Source organism: Xiphophorus hellerii, chromosome 2 (assembly GCF_003331165.1).
Source record: "Xiphophorus hellerii strain 12219 chromosome 2, Xiphophorus_hellerii-4.1, whole genome shotgun sequence".
Lineage (NCBI taxonomy): Eukaryota > Metazoa > Chordata > Actinopteri > Cyprinodontiformes > Poeciliidae > Xiphophorus > Xiphophorus hellerii.
The window spans coordinates 22648596-22663936 of record NC_045673.1 but is presented as its reverse complement, the minus strand read 5'-3'; the positions used below and the strand labels follow the sequence as shown (position 1 = coordinate 22663936).

The window sequence follows — 15341 nt, the reverse complement described above, 5'->3', positions numbered from 1 at the left end:
CTGCAACTCTTGGGTAAATACGCTGGTCAATTTAGCATTGCATTTTGTAAATGTTGCCTTTGGGGGCATGCATTGTGTCAGCTCTTCTCTCAAAGACTTGCTAATAGAGCAGGATTCTGGGTCTTTCTGACCAACACAAAAGGCTCAAGTTTGTTTCGAAAGGGTGGCTTTCTTCTCTGGCGTTGGCTGCTGCAATGGTTTTGTCCATATGCTCATACAGCGCAAGAGTGAATTTCTATTATTCTACACCTGTCATCATGCAGTTTGCTCAGTTGAATTCTTCAATTTGAGATAGAGGTTTTGTTGCAAGGAAGATTGGCAAAAGTAAGAATTGTGGTGCTCCATCAGAAGCAGACAGTAAAACACAGAAATTGCTGATTCATTCTTTATAGCTCACATTTTTCCACCTTATTTGATTCAGCAAATACAGAGAAGTGTGGACATTTCAAAGAACCTTCAATAGATATTTTACTCTAGTCAAATTCATTGTCAAAGTTACATCATCTAGTCCTCATGAACGAATACATTTGGTTCAGTGTGGGCGTTAAAACATTTGCCTTTTAGCTGTGCTCAGGCTTGTTGCCCGTTCTTGTTATTTCAATTCCCACCTCCGAAACAGTTAGATAAGTAAAAATAAAGGTGAGGACAAGGCATACAAGGACACTTCACTCTCAGAAGTTACAGAAGATGGAGAGAGAAATGGGGTTACATCTGGAATACTAGATCCAGATATCAATCCTTAACAATAGCCCCCCCAGAGACAATAGAAGTCATAACAAAGTTTCCAGTCTAAATGTGAGTTCAAAAGTGATTAGTTATTTGGACATTTATCAAGCGAGCCAAAAGAAATCAGAAGAAAGGTTATTTGCAGTAGCTTGTAGACTTAACAAACCTGTTCCCTACAGAGGGACGGAGAGTGGGCCATCTGTAGGGCCCTACAGAGGGTGGTTTATGAAGTTTCTGATTTTCCTCCAGAGGGGAAAGTGAGGCAGAGGTCAGCCTTTATCCCTTGCGGGGGAGTTTTACTTGACGGGTGGAAGTATACATTTCATGGACCATGTCTAGTGTTAACAGCTGGAGTTGGTCTAAGATACAGTTGAAAGTGGAAGCTTCGGTAGCAGGATAAATGAAAACATTTAATAATTTTCATCTGGCCATCACTCATCAGACTGTGAGTCAGCAAACACCACCCTCTTACTTGGTGACATTGCAGCACGAGAGGCAGGAAAGACAAACCGCCAGATTAACCAAAACCTAACTCCAACATTCAATTGCAATAGTGAGCGAGGAACGAAGAATGTCATGCGAAAGCAGTTGTGGCTTCGAAGTGGTTATAGTGGTAAAATGAGCTCAGCCATCACCGATGTGCTACTTTCAAGATCTGTTCCTGTGAGCTCTGCCGATGTTTCTAATTTGCGAGCGTAAGTTTGAGATGCGAGGGGAGGGTTTGTTAAAGGAGAGAGAGGGAGAGAGAGAACTTGTTCTGCCACACTCTGCCTTGACTGGCTGCTGTGAGGATGAGGGGCTGGGCTGGGGTACAGAAGGTTGGGAAGGAGGTGGAAAAGGCGGAGGAAAAGTGATGGCTCACAGAGAGAGAGAGAGAGAGAGAAAGAAGAGTGGGGTGACCATCTGGTTGGGCTTATTATGTACACACACATGCACACCCCAACACCACCTCTCCCCCATTTACTCAGACATCTCCCTCACTTCTTACAGTCCGAGCTGAGACATGGGCTGCTGTTATGCTGACAGCTCTGGCAAATTTGTCCTGGACTCAGAACTCACAGGATCTTGCATAGCTATGGACCCTAGAGGCTGGAAGAGAATCTAGGACTGGATACTGGTGATAAGATCTGTTTCCTGAGTGCCCAATGAGAGTCGGCATACCCTGAGGTAAGAACAATTGAAAAGTGACAGAAGATGTTAGCTGGTTTCTTAAGAAAAAAAGAAAAAAAAAACGAAACATTGTAGACATTTGATGAGGTACAAATGTTAAAATTGTTGCTTTGCTCAAAGTTTGTTGTCTACATTCACAAGTTCTACTGTTTGAAGAGGTCATCTTAAACTGAACCCTGGGATGTGACATATGAGTCTCTGGTCATGGATTTTTTTGTTATAGTTAGTGGTCTAATAATTGTAAATCCTCACGTAAACATCATTCCCATTGATTTGGTTCTGGTAAAATGTACCCTCAGGCTCTAAAGTAGGGTACATTTCCTGTCTGCAAGCTCTCCGTGAGACTTTAACATGTACATTGCATGTCAAAGCTGCAAATGAACACGCCTAATGAAGGTTCTTATTTCATGGTTTTATAAGCATCAGTTTGTTTACTCATGTCAGGAATATAAAGATCCTTCAGTAACAAGTTGGGGATTTAACTGGGATTGCTTAAGTACACAGAAGTGACTACTGGTTCACACAAGGGTGTAGCTGTTTAACAAATCAGTTCTTGCCTTTAACGTATTATGCTTTATGTTTTTAACAACTAGAGCAGACTGTGTGCCAAAGGTTGACAGACTCGCCTTTGAAAGAATGTGTGTGCAAGGAAACGATTAATGCACTGCATATTTTTCTATCTTGTCTGACATGAAAAATAAACTCATTTTTCTAAGTTTAAGCTCAAGCAGTCAGGCGCACAGAGGAGAAATTCTTGTTTTCCTCTCCAGTTAGAGTTAGACCTGCATCACTGAGGGAGCAAAGGCCAAGTTAAACATGCTAGGTTAGTGCAAAGTGACAGAGAGAACTGTGTTTGGCTGTGTGCATGTCCATCACCCACTTCCTAAAGGAACATAGAAAGTAATTCAGACAAGAAGCTGCTTCACTCTCTTAAGGGTTGTAAATCTAAAAGCTCCAAGGACTTGGGTTTTAGGTGGCTCTAGCTCAAGTCCTGTTGAATCCTACAAAAAATGCCACTTTGTCTGTTTTTATTATTCTGTTTCTCTCTGTAGTCCTTTGAGAGTTTGTATCCCACAAAACGATAAATAACTTGACCGCTCCAGTTAACTTATGCAGTGGAATCAGGCAGCACAGCAAAGCACCAATCCTCTGCAGGGTCCAAAACATGCAAAGAGGTCATTTCATTCCCCAGTAAATCATTTTTGCACTCATTCACTTACCAAGCCCCCACTAATGTAAAATGTCTCGTAATATAAGGTTCATTGTAGAATACAAGCCTTTTTTCATACTTTACATAACTTGTTGGTTGCTTACTGCCAGATCTGCGTTGGCTGAATGCAAGAATCTTTCACCCAACCTAAATTCAACTTCCTCCCCTTTTGTTAAGAAACGGCATTAACATTTTCATTCATGTTCGTCACCCTGTTTCAGTGTCAGTCTGATCGCACCCCCCACCGCCCTCCAGCCCTACGTGGGCAGATCAGTCAGATATGCAAGGCCTCCAACCTCCCCAAAGCCATGTTAACAAGCACCTTTACAAAAGAGTGAGAGGACTGTTAAACATTCGGGACTGCAGGGGTCTGGAAAGTGTGGGAGGAGGGCAGGGATGGAAGGACAGGGGCCAATGAGAGGGAATTTAAAAAGTACAATCACAAACCATGGATCCCTTGTTTGGAGCAGAATTCTGAAAGACCTCCGCAAGTGATGAGTCGGCGAAAGCCTCTTAAAGTTTGCTGGCTCAGTGCTTCTCTTATTGATGATGGAAAAGGAAGTGTTCGGGGCAAAGTCAAAGGAAATGAGCTGGAGGACATCTTAAAGAAGAATCAACATGTGAGCAGATGTGGCCATTTAAAAAGAAAAAAAAAAGCTTTGAGGTGCATACATCTGCTTGAGAACTTGGCTAAAGTTCAAGCTTCACATTCCTGTGATTCAGGTCCGACTGTGTGAACCGTCCTCGCTGATTCTCAGCCAACGTTTGAAAGCAGAGTTTATAAAGCCGTGAATACGCTCGGTCCTAGGGAGATCCTCCCCTATAGTTACACATGTTCCATGTGAAACCCAAGCTGCTCTCAAGCAAGGCCGCATTTTTGCAGGTTATTTTGGTGTCATTTGCAAGTCAACAGATCTGACTGGAACAAGAGACTGTCTCATTTCTTGACCTGCTTCCTCAGCTGAAGACAGGTTATCTCTCATTTTTCTGTCACACTTTCAATCCAAAAAAAAAAAAGACGTAATTGAAACCAAACAAACTCTTGACTGAGCCAGGAGATTCAGTCACAAAGGTGCTATTGTTGAGAACATCAGACATTTTATTGGGACGTGTTATGACAAAATCCGCTTGACCTGAAACCCTGGGGCACAGTGCAGTTCCAAACGAAGCCGCAGCCACCACCATCCATCACACTCGGATTTGAAAGGGAATCAGATAGCACAGAGGCCACCGTGGCTGTCTTGTTCTTGAGGATGATAAGTTGATCTGAATGGCCGGTTACTGTCTGGACTGTCTCAACACTGACACGGCTTACAGAGAGGCCTGTTTCCATGTATCTGCACACCTGCATCCATTTGTGCATTCCCTCTGCAAGAAGCAGCCAGACATATAGATATATCACTCTTGGAAAGAGAGAACAGATTTTAGGCCCTTTAGCTTTGTTCAAAGGTTGCACTCGACTGCGTCTGGTTTTCTCAGCTGTCTCTCTGTGGCCCTCTGTGCCCTGGCCAGCCACAGGGGGGGTGAGGGAGGTACGCGTTCAAGGGGGATGTGAAGCAAAGACCAGCTTGCTGGATCCTGGTTTGAACTCCCATTTGATCTCAGCTAGAAACCCTCAGCCTGTGAGAAATTACCACAACTGGACACACACTCATTATAGCCATGCTTACTCAGTTCCAAAAAGTTTGACTAACAATGAATCACGTGTGACCTCCAAAAACACACAAGTTGGCCCAGCTCAGGGTTCCATGATGACCTTAAGAGTGAGGGTTGGGTGTGCACAGATATTTGTTGTATGTACCTCAGTGTTTGCCTAGGAATTTTCAAGTAAGCATTCAACATACACTGCTTCTTACCCAGCTCTGACTGTTCCTATTGCAATTAGAACAGACTCAGGTTGAACACGACCCTGAACAGCAGAATTTAGAAAACTGCTGCTTAAGGTACAAACATGCCATCTTATTGTAACATTAATAATAACAATAATAATAGTAATAATAATAATAATCACAAATTCAAAAGTAAATATCACAGTTTTGGTAATGAGCCTTGTACTATTGGTTGGTGTGTTGCCACATTCAATGAGTGGCTGTAAACAAGCAATTGAAAATCCGATGCAGACGCATTAAACAGCTTGAGTCCTGAAGCTTCCCCTTGATTAATCTGCACCCTCAGCACTGAGATATGTCTACCATTTAAAGAACTGCCAGTACTAAAATTAACATATTAGTTTAAAATTGTTATTCTGTGCTGGACTTTGAAGATTAAGTTTCTTCATTGAGTTTATTGTGTAAGTTTTCCCCAACACTTCTTTTTACTGTTGATCTAAAGAAAAGTTACTAACTGAACTAACCACATACGAAATACACCACTGGTCACTTCTTTGATCTTCTTGCTATATTTCTTTCCCTGGTGGTGTGTGCTGTTAGCATAAATCCTCTCCAACCTTCCCGATCCCAGCAGCTACACCTGTCTGGCACATCTTTGTTCAACTGAAAGATAAGAGGAATGATCAGACACTCACCGAAGCAGGTTGGAAAACAAACGGGTCAAAGAGAAAAGGGAGATGAAGGGACAGAAGCTGAGTTGTGGACATTTCCCATATGGTGGGCCTGTTTTAAGGCAAGAGTGGTGTTTATACAGACCTCAGACTCAACTGATCAGGCCAGCTTCAGATCCCAGGTGGCCCCTTTTGGGAAAAAAGAAAGATGTAGAATTTCAGCAACAAAGCCCCATGTGAACCTACACTACGTCAGTGGTTAAAATTTCAAAGATGCGCAATTTGTTTTTTGTAAATAAATGTTTCACTAAAAGTATGTAGCTCTTTCTGTATCTTCATTTTGCATAAATCTGGATTAGCAAGACCAGGAGGCTAAAGCTAACAGCGACTTTTAGATGAGACCACAGTGGACTTTTACTGTCTATAACTTCAGTCTTAAACAGGTCTTGGTGATTTGATGTTGTGCCACAGACCGTTAAACCGTCGCCATTTTTGCATTGCACGGTTATTTACCCAGAAGCTGGTGATTACAGTACTTAGATGGAGAACAGAGTTAAGTGGCGGTGCACCACCCTTACTGTGTGAGACACTTATATACAAAGGAACAATATACAATGGAACACATGAAGTATTTCTAGTCAGAGTATCGGTTTGATATAATTACAGTGATGTAAAAATCTAAAATATTGAAGTGCTCTTGTTGAATGCAGCTTTATAGATTTTTTTTTTCAAAAACTTGAATGTTTTATTTTAGCATACTATTGAATACTGTTTGTTACTGTTACTATGATAAGATTGGTGATTGACCCATCAAGATTTTGGAATTTCCTAATTGTCTCTCCATCCACAAGAGCCACATGAGAACTCCACATGTTAAGCTGCTACCACAATAGCTGTGACAGGGTGTAGTCATCTTTATGACCATCTTTATGAAGTTAGTCTTGTCGACAGAAGTGAGCCAAGAAAAGATACTGTAATGGGCTTTGAGGGAAAGCTGTGACCCTGATTATAGACTCAATGAGTGTGATTCAGCTGGTTAACATACAACCCAAAGGAACCTAATTATATGCATGAGGAAAGCATGCATCTAACCTCTAAATCTTCTTTCCCTTTCCATGTCTCTTCAGTGAACAGAGTCTGATGAGCCTGGCAAGTGCAGCTGGACCAGCTGTCCACCTCCAACGTGGAAAACAGCAGAGGGACTTTATGATGGACCAGAAAGTCAGTAAGCTAACTTCTGGCTTTCAGCGCAGCTCTACGTCTGACGATGACTCGGGCTGTGCATTGGAGGAGTATGCCTGGGTGCCACCTGGCCTTCGACCGGAACAGGTAAGAAGAAAATGGCCAATTAGGGATTGCTTGTTTTCTTGGCTTAGCAGCAGCTATCTGACTTAGAAGCAAGGCCACTCTCTTAAGAAGTGATGTCCATTTCTTTACTTCACAAACCCTGATTTTCTCCAGATTACCACAGTGAATGTTCATCTGTCCTCCTGATGGAGAATAAAAAGAGCTCCGACCTGATTCTATCTCCCTTTTAGCCCATTTAACTGTCCCAGATAAGTGGTGTTCAGCACACTTTGTGAACAACACATCAACTCACAGGAGAATGATGCCTATGGGATGAACAGCATATTTCATGAAACTCGTTTAGCTCTTTTTATTAGACACAATTTAACAGGGCATCACGGAGAGGCAGAATACAGATAATTGAAGAAAAAAAATGTCCCAACCCCCTAAACTGTTTCGCATTTTGTCTCGCTATCACCTCAAACTTCAATGGCTTCAAAAAGTTTTTAAAAACATTTAAATGTTTACTTGCATGTTTATTTGGTCCCCTTTATCCTAATACTCCTCAAAACAAACAAACAAAAAGTCCATAAACTAAAAATGAAGAGTTCAAAGTTGAACCTACCAATACATGGTTGTCCACACAAATTAACAGGCCAACCAAGATTAGCCTCAATCAAAGAAGTAGCATAGATGTGAAGATCCACTGCTCAGGAAATTGGCCTTCATAGAAGAGTAGCAAGAAGTAAGACATTGTTGAAAGAAGTTTGCCACAAGCCATGTGAGGGGACACCACAAACATTTTGAAGACGGCGATCTGGTCACTTGAGATCAAAACTGAAGCTTTTGACCTACCTGCAAAAAACTGTGGTAAAATAGTAATATCCCACTTCTGTCTGAGTACACTGTCTCCTTGGTAAAGCATGGTGGTGGTAGCTGAGTAAAGAAGAGAGATGGATGGAGTGTTCTCCTTAAAGAAAACCTATTAGAGGCTGCACCGTACTTCAGACTGGGCCAGAGATTCTCTTTCCAGTGGGGCAATGAGCCTAAACATACTGACTGAACTACAAGTTAGATAGTTGATACATTAAATTGGTTAAGCCAGGCAACCTATTTCAAGACTTGAAAATTGCTGTTCATAGAACATGTCTGTTTAATTTAACTAATCTTGGATTATTTTGCAAATACACCCTTGGTGACTTGGTACCATGATAGAAGCTGAGGGTGGTTGTACAAAGGATTGACTCTATGGGGCCTAATACAAATGCAGGGTGTACTTTTCAGGTTTGATTTACAATAAGTTGGAAAACGTGTATTATTTTCTTTCCAATTGACTAATTGGTTCGTTCACATAGCATCTCAATAAAAAAGATTCCTGTTTGTGATAGTAATGTGACAAAGTGGGGGAAAAGTTCAAGCAGTTTAAAAACTTTTGCAAGTGGAAGACGTCTGCTTGAGATTATTAGGGAAACTTGCTGTTTCTGACTGCCAAAGAAGACAACAGGCTTTTTCTTAACAAGTCCTGTTAGTTGTGTCTGCAAGGCCAAACTTCTCTTACATCCCATACATAGTGATTTTTTTCCATGTTTCCCTCTTGCTCCTAATATCCCTTTGTCATCAGACTTATCAAAACCAACACGTAGAAACAGTGAGTGGCAGGTGATATGCAACAAAACATCAGAATGCAATCAAAGAGAGCTCAAAAGCATTTTTATTGGGAAAATGCAGAGGTCAACTGTAATGCCTTTACTGCAGTCAATTGTCTAAATGGGCTTTGCTTTAGGGGTCATCACTACAGTCTAGAAACAGATAGGTCTTGGGTGATAACTGACTGTTCGCAAGCCCCAGGGGTGCTGGATGAGGGGTAATAGTGGCATAAAGATGTGCATAATTTATGGTGTTTGAGGAGGAATAGGTAGTGAATGTGAATGTAAACTGCCTCATACCCCCAGACGCCACGAAGCTGCAGGAAGTCCCACAACACACAAAACAGGCACAACCCACCTCTTTATCTGGCTGATTGTAATAGCCCCTCACTCATAAAGTTTAGATTTCATTGGCCAACCCCAAGGGTCAGCGTCCCAGCATAACAGGCTGTTTTTGTCCTGCACCTATAGAGACAAGCTTAGTACTGGCAAATACAACTGTTTTAAACCGATCTGACCTGCTGACCTGCTGTGGTTGGTGTAGTTTATGAGGACTGTGATACCTACAATTGTATAATCATGAGTACCAATGACTATATGAGGTGTCGTATTGTGGTAGAATTTCCCAAGAGTTCTTATTCCAGACATTTTAGATAACACTGTCCCATCTAGAGTACATCCAGAAAGTATTCACAGCACTTCAACTTTTCCACATCTTCTGTTATGGCCTTATTCCAAACTGTATTAAATTAATCTCTTTCCTCAAAATTCTATACTCAAGTACCTCGTTATGACAATGTGGAAAAACATTTGAGATTTTTTCAAATTTATTAAAAAGGGAAAAAGAAATCACATTTACATAAGTATTCACAGCCGTTGCTTAATACTTTGCTGAGCAACCCGTGGGAGCAATTAACAACCTCAAGACTTTGTGAAAATGATGCCACCAGCTCCGCATACCTATATTTAGGCAATTTCACCAGTTCTTCTTCGCAGTTCTTCTCCAGCTCCGTTAGGTCAGATGAGAGGTCGCCATTTTCAGATTTCTTCAGAGTTCAAAAAGTCAACCTCAGACCATGAAAATGTTGTTTCTTGTGGTCTGAGAGTCCTTCAAGTGCCGTTTGGCAGATGGGCTAATTTGATTAAGTAGTGGCTTTCATTTCTACCATACATCCACCTAACTGGTATATTGCTAGAGTTCTGACAGGGTGGCAATAGTTCACCTTTCTGACTAAGGCCCTTAATTCTCCCTGCTGGTTCCATACTTCTTCCATTTACCAATGATAGAGGCCACTGAGCTCATTGGGACCTTCAAAGCAGCAGAAATGTTTTTGTATTCTTCCCAGATTTGTGCCTCAAGCCAATCCTGTCTCAGAGGTTTAGAGACAAATTCCTTTCATTTCATGCTTGGTTTTTGCACTCTGGCATGCACTGTCAGTTATGGGGCTACATATAGACAGGTGTATATAGATTGAATGTACCACTGGTGGACTCCATTTAAGCTGTAGAAACATCTCAAGGATGATACAATTAAGGATGTAACATAACAAAATTCAGAAAAAAGTGAAGCATTGTGAATACTTTTCAGATGCACCGTATGTCTTTTCTCATCCTTTTCTTGCTCAGACCTTTGTTATGTTTGTTTGTTTAAATAAATCTATTTATCTTTTTTCATTTTTATCTACTTATTTTAATAAATGTATTAAATACTACATTTATGAAATTTGATTACAAAATAAAAAATACTGTGGCATTAGTTGATTTTTTAATAAACTGAAATTCTAAAACCAAAAACTAGAGGAAAAAACGGGAACATCGTATTGGATTGATATGTAGTGTATGCATCTGGTTTGTGTCAGAGTTATATTGTTTTGTCCTATGGTTCCCAAGGTCGGGGTCAGACTGTACTGAGGATTGAGAATCAAGTATAGAATCTTGCAATTCTGAAGAGATAAAACTAAATAACAAAAATTGCTACAGTTAAAAACAGATAAATCAATCAGTACTAACAAATAGAAAAAAAAAACACTGTATAGGCTAATGAAGCTATTTGTCTTACTTGCTATGCTTGCATTCTCAACCAATACTTGGGTCATGAGTCTCTTTTCTCTTACTTTGTAGGTTGGAAGCAGGAACATTTCAGAACCACTGACGTGTTCTATGCAATGATTTGTTTTCAGGTGCAGTTGTATTTCTCCTGTTTACCCGAGGACAAGGTTCCCTACGTGAACAGTCCGGGAGAGAAGTTCAGAATCAAGCAGCTCCTCTACCAACTGCCACCACATGATAATGAGGTGAGAAATATTGTTTGCAGAGTAAAGAACAGCTCATTCCAACTGGTCGTTTTACGTTTAGCAATTTCGATAATGTCGAACACTATTCCATCTCACAAGATGCTGACACCCCACCTGGGGATTTTTGTACCGCAATCTTGAAGGCAGGTAGTGTAGGCACAATGTGACGTTTGACTTGATGACTTTATGATATTTGCTGGAAGCCCACACCAGCAGGATTCCTGTCATAGCAGTGGTTTTCACGAGGAGCGCTCAGCAGGCGAGAGGGCTGCTGGTTGAAAGAGACTTTATGTGATGCCACCACCGCAATGGCACCACGGCTCAACTTGGCTGTCTCTCTCCCTTTGTCTTCTACCCTCTTGAATCCACTCTAAACACAGACCTTGTTTGTGTAAACGTCTGCTTTCCCTCTTGTTAGGCCTTTGGGGAACATCTAAAAGACCCATTGTAAAAAATTTGCTTCACAAACAGGGGCGGTGGGTGGAGATCTGTTGTGGGGTGTAGGAAGGGCAAGCTGGGGTCAACAGTTGCTTTTGTTCACTACACTCTGGTATTCTCTCTTCCCTTTTTCCAAACTTACCTAAGTTCATAAATTTTATTAGGCACCCACATTCCTGCAACACAATATTTCAACAGGCGCCAAATAAAAGATCAAATCAGTGCAAAACTTTTATGCCCCTTTGCTTCCAGAATGAGAGAACATGGCAAATTCTGGCTTAAGTCTGATGCATCAAATGGTTTTATTAAACATAGCTTATCACCTTCTTTTCCAGGTTCATTACTGCCAGTCACTCAGCGAGGAAGAGAAGAAGGAGCTGCAGATGTTCAGTCTCCAGAGGAAAAAGGAAGCACTGGGAAGGGGAGCTGTGAAACTGATGCCTCGCAATGTTCAAAATGCCATTTGTGAGCATGTGAGTCATATTCTCTACATGTTTTATTGATAAAGAAGTTGCTTTGTGATCAAGAATCAAGCCCATACTCATCAAAAATGACTAACCTCATATACAGTTTCTTGTAACAAAATATAAACAGCAATTCTCAAGACTTGACATAGATTCTTAACTGGGTGTAAATTCAGATTATCAGTGGATGATTTTAACACACAAATATGTTCTGCATGTTCAGAGTTGTCCTGTAAGAGACACATCCCCTCTAGGCTCAATTTCTTTGCAGTTTCCAACACACTTCCAGTAATGGCACTGCATTTAACTATCTTTTGTGTTATGTGGGGTTATGATGAGTTGCCATCAGCACTCGGTACCTTACAAGCAGTAATATCACCCTCTGAATGACCTAATTTGGAATACATTGACGTTTGGGCTGGAGCCAATTCCAAACCAAATTTCTACCATCTTAAACAATTCTAATGTAATAATAATAATAATAATAATAATAATAATAAAAATATATAAATATTTCAATGAACATACAAATGGGATTTAATTAACCCTTTACACTGTATTAATTTAGCCAAAGATAGCCTTGGCTTTGCTCTGAATAAGGAAGTTGAAGTACAACTGATATGTAATTCCATATGTTAAAATCAGACTTTTATGCCTTTGACTCCAGTGTGGTGAGGATATGAACGGCGGGGAAATGGGAGTGTTTGCCTCAAGAGCGAGTTCTGGGCTGTGCTGGCACCCAGCATGCTTTGCCTGCTCAACATGCAATGAACTGCTGGTGGATTTGATCTACTTTTACCATGACGGAAAGATCCACTGTGGAAGGCACCATGCTGAGTTGCTCAAGCCACGCTGCTCGGCTTGTGACGAGGTACAAACACAATAGTGATACTTAGTAAAACACAACTACAAGTCTTTATTCTGTTGGCACCTATTTATCTCTTTCAATGCATTTGTTTTTTTTTTCCTCACCATAGATCATCTTTGCTGATGAATGCACAGAGGCAGAGGGCCGTCACTGGCATATGAAGCACTTCTCCTGTTTTGAATGCGAGATCATTCTTGGAGGGCAGCGTTACATCATGAAGGACGGTAGACCCTACTGTTGTGGCTGCTTTGAATCGCTGTATGCAGAATATTGTGAGGCCTGTGGAGAACACATTGGTAGGACATCTATTTAACATAAATTCACAGATTTACAAAAATCAACACACTCTACCTTGCTTATGTTCATATTTCCTTCTGTCCAGGAGTTGACCATGCTCAGATGACCTACGATGGGCTCCACTGGCACGCCACTGAGAACTGTTTCAGCTGTGGCCAATGCAAGAGTTCTCTCATCGGTTGTCCTTTCCTGCCACACCAGGGTCGCATTTACTGCTCCAAGGCCTGCGCTCTTGGGGAAGACGTCCACGCCTCCGATTCTTCCGACTCCGCCTTCCAATCAGCGCGTTCACGTGAATCCCGCTGTAGCGTTCGGTTGGGCAAGAGCAGTCGCTCAGCTGACCAATGCAGACAGTCACTCCTCTTCTCTCCCTCTGTCAACTATAAGTTCCCAGGAATTAGTGAAAATGCTGAGGACACCTTGACGAAAATGACTCACTTGAACTTGTCAGATGAGCATTTGTGGAGGGAGCGTGGAGAGGAGACTGAGGTACCGGAGGACCAGGAGGAGGAGTGGGCTGAACATGAAGACTACATGACCCAGTTATTATTAAAGTTTGGCGATCATGGAATTTTTCAGCAAACTAGTGACTCTAGACCCACAGATTTCTGGATAGCTGAAATGGACGTTAAATCCAAGCAGGAGTCATCAAAAAATAAAGGTTTGGTGAGTAAGAAGTACCAGGCCGACATGTACTGGACACAATCACAGGATGGCTTGGGGGACTCTGCATACGGTAGCCATCCAGGACCAGCAAGCAGCAGAAAAATCCAAGAGCTAGAGCTGGATCAGAGTGCTGGAGGAGGTCTACCTGGAGAGGAGCCACAGTGGTACGGCAACTCTTTGGAGTGCATCACAACAGAGTTCAAGAAAACTGATCAGAGCGCTCGGGACTCCGTGGAGTCTCTTGCTCTCTCTAATATTACTGGTGAGTAGATATAAAAGAAAACGTCTCAACAGAATCCCGTCTTCATCTTGACATTGTTTGTAATTGGTTTGTCTCTTCTCCAGGGGCTTCAGTATGTGGTGATTATAAAGCAAGGCCTCAAGTGTATTCTCTCCAGACACTTCATGACTATGAAGCAGAGGACTGTGATAAAACCAGCAACATGGGTACCCTCAACTCATCCATGCTACATAGAAGTGCAAATTCCCTAAAAAGTCTGGAGGAAGAGGAAGATGTTACAGAAGTGGCAGAAGTCCCATTGCAGGAAAGGCCCAAACCTCATGTGCCTGCCCTGAGAAGGGCACGCTCACAGTCTAGGCCCCAGCAAGTCAAGTTCTCAGACGACGTGGTGGACAATGGCCATTATGGTGACCTTCCGTTACGTCAGCCCCCTATGAGTGAACGAACTCGCAGGAGAGTGTACCACTTTGATGACCAAGGGCACAGCCTTCAATCTGGTCGCCATAGTCACCACCACAGGAGGCGTCGCAGTCGTAAGTCTCGATCTGACAATGCTCTTAATCTGCTACCCAAGGAAAGAGCACCAGTGTGCTACAAGATGGACCATAGAGGCAGGTCGCTTGGACCAAAGGGACACCAAGTCTTCCACGGTCACCTCAATCCAGCAGCCATGTCGGACTACAGACTACAGGGCCCGGATAGGGGAAGGTTCTTAGGATTGTACGGCGATGATGATGACTGGTGTTCTACATGTTCTTCTTCATCTTCTGATTCAGAGGAAGAAGGCTTTTTTCTGGGACAGCCTATACCTCAGGCAAGACCACACAGACATTATTACACTGACGACTTAGCCAGCCCCATTGCAGGCAAGACTGCTCCTCCTTACGACCAGTGGACCAAGTCCAAAAAGAAAAAAGGACGAAAAGGGAAAAATTGTATAATTTCATAGGCTTTGCTGAGCTTTATGTAATGCTGCCACTCACAATTGTTTCTTTCATTAATCATTTAAAGTACAATAGCAGTTTGCTTGCTATATATTGCCTCACCGCACTCACTTTACCCAGGTAATGGTGTTGACACTATATGTCTGTGGCATTACAAAACAACCAGAAAAGTATTTTATTGTAATACATATTTATAACACACAATCCACACAGTGCTAGTGCTTATTTAAAATGCTATTGTGATATATAAACTGCTGAATGGAAAATGAGATTACTATTGATGGTCTTTGTAACAAATAGCATAGATCCCAAACTATTGGCAGTTGGTTCGGGACCTTTAAATGTGGATTTATGTAGCCTGCGACTCTTCAATTGTGTTGCTTCCAGGCTTGATTGAGTAATTCAAAAGCACTGTGTGTATTACTCTGCTTCACTAAGGAGTGTACCAATGGTTTCACTGTATTGTAACCATTCAACATATACTGTGTCATTGTACAAACCGGAAAATAAGGCCATAATTTATAATGGTAATAAAATATGTCTACATAATTATTTTTGTGCTGTTGCAAGATATATTAAATCTTATAATG

The 15341-nt window shown here is 41.7% G+C and overlaps 1 protein-coding gene across 3 annotated transcripts in view; it reads left to right on the top strand.

Annotated features, from left to right (window-relative positions):
* prickle1a (prickle homolog 1a) overlaps window positions 1-15301 on the top strand; it is a 30946-nt gene extending 15645 nt beyond the window's left edge. For 2 of the 3 annotated variants that reach the window (XM_032588619.1, XM_032588602.1), the window contains 7 exons: window positions 6734-6935; window positions 10720-10833; window positions 11607-11744; window positions 12403-12606; window positions 12713-12899; window positions 12986-13828; window positions 13912-15301. In XM_032588619.1, the coding sequence (XP_032444510.1) occupies window positions 6747-6935; window positions 10720-10833; window positions 11607-11744; window positions 12403-12606; window positions 12713-12899; window positions 12986-13828; window positions 13912-14756 (2520 nt within the window). In that variant the 5' untranslated portion in view covers window positions 6734-6746 and the 3' untranslated portion in view covers window positions 14757-15301. Of the gene's footprint in view, window positions 1-1716; window positions 1894-6733; window positions 6936-10719; window positions 10834-11606; window positions 11745-12402; window positions 12607-12712; window positions 12900-12985; window positions 13829-13911 lie in introns of all 3 variants that reach the window. The other variant, XM_032588611.1, reaches the window with a different exon arrangement.
* The last annotated feature ends 40 nt before the right edge of the window (window positions 15302-15341 follow it).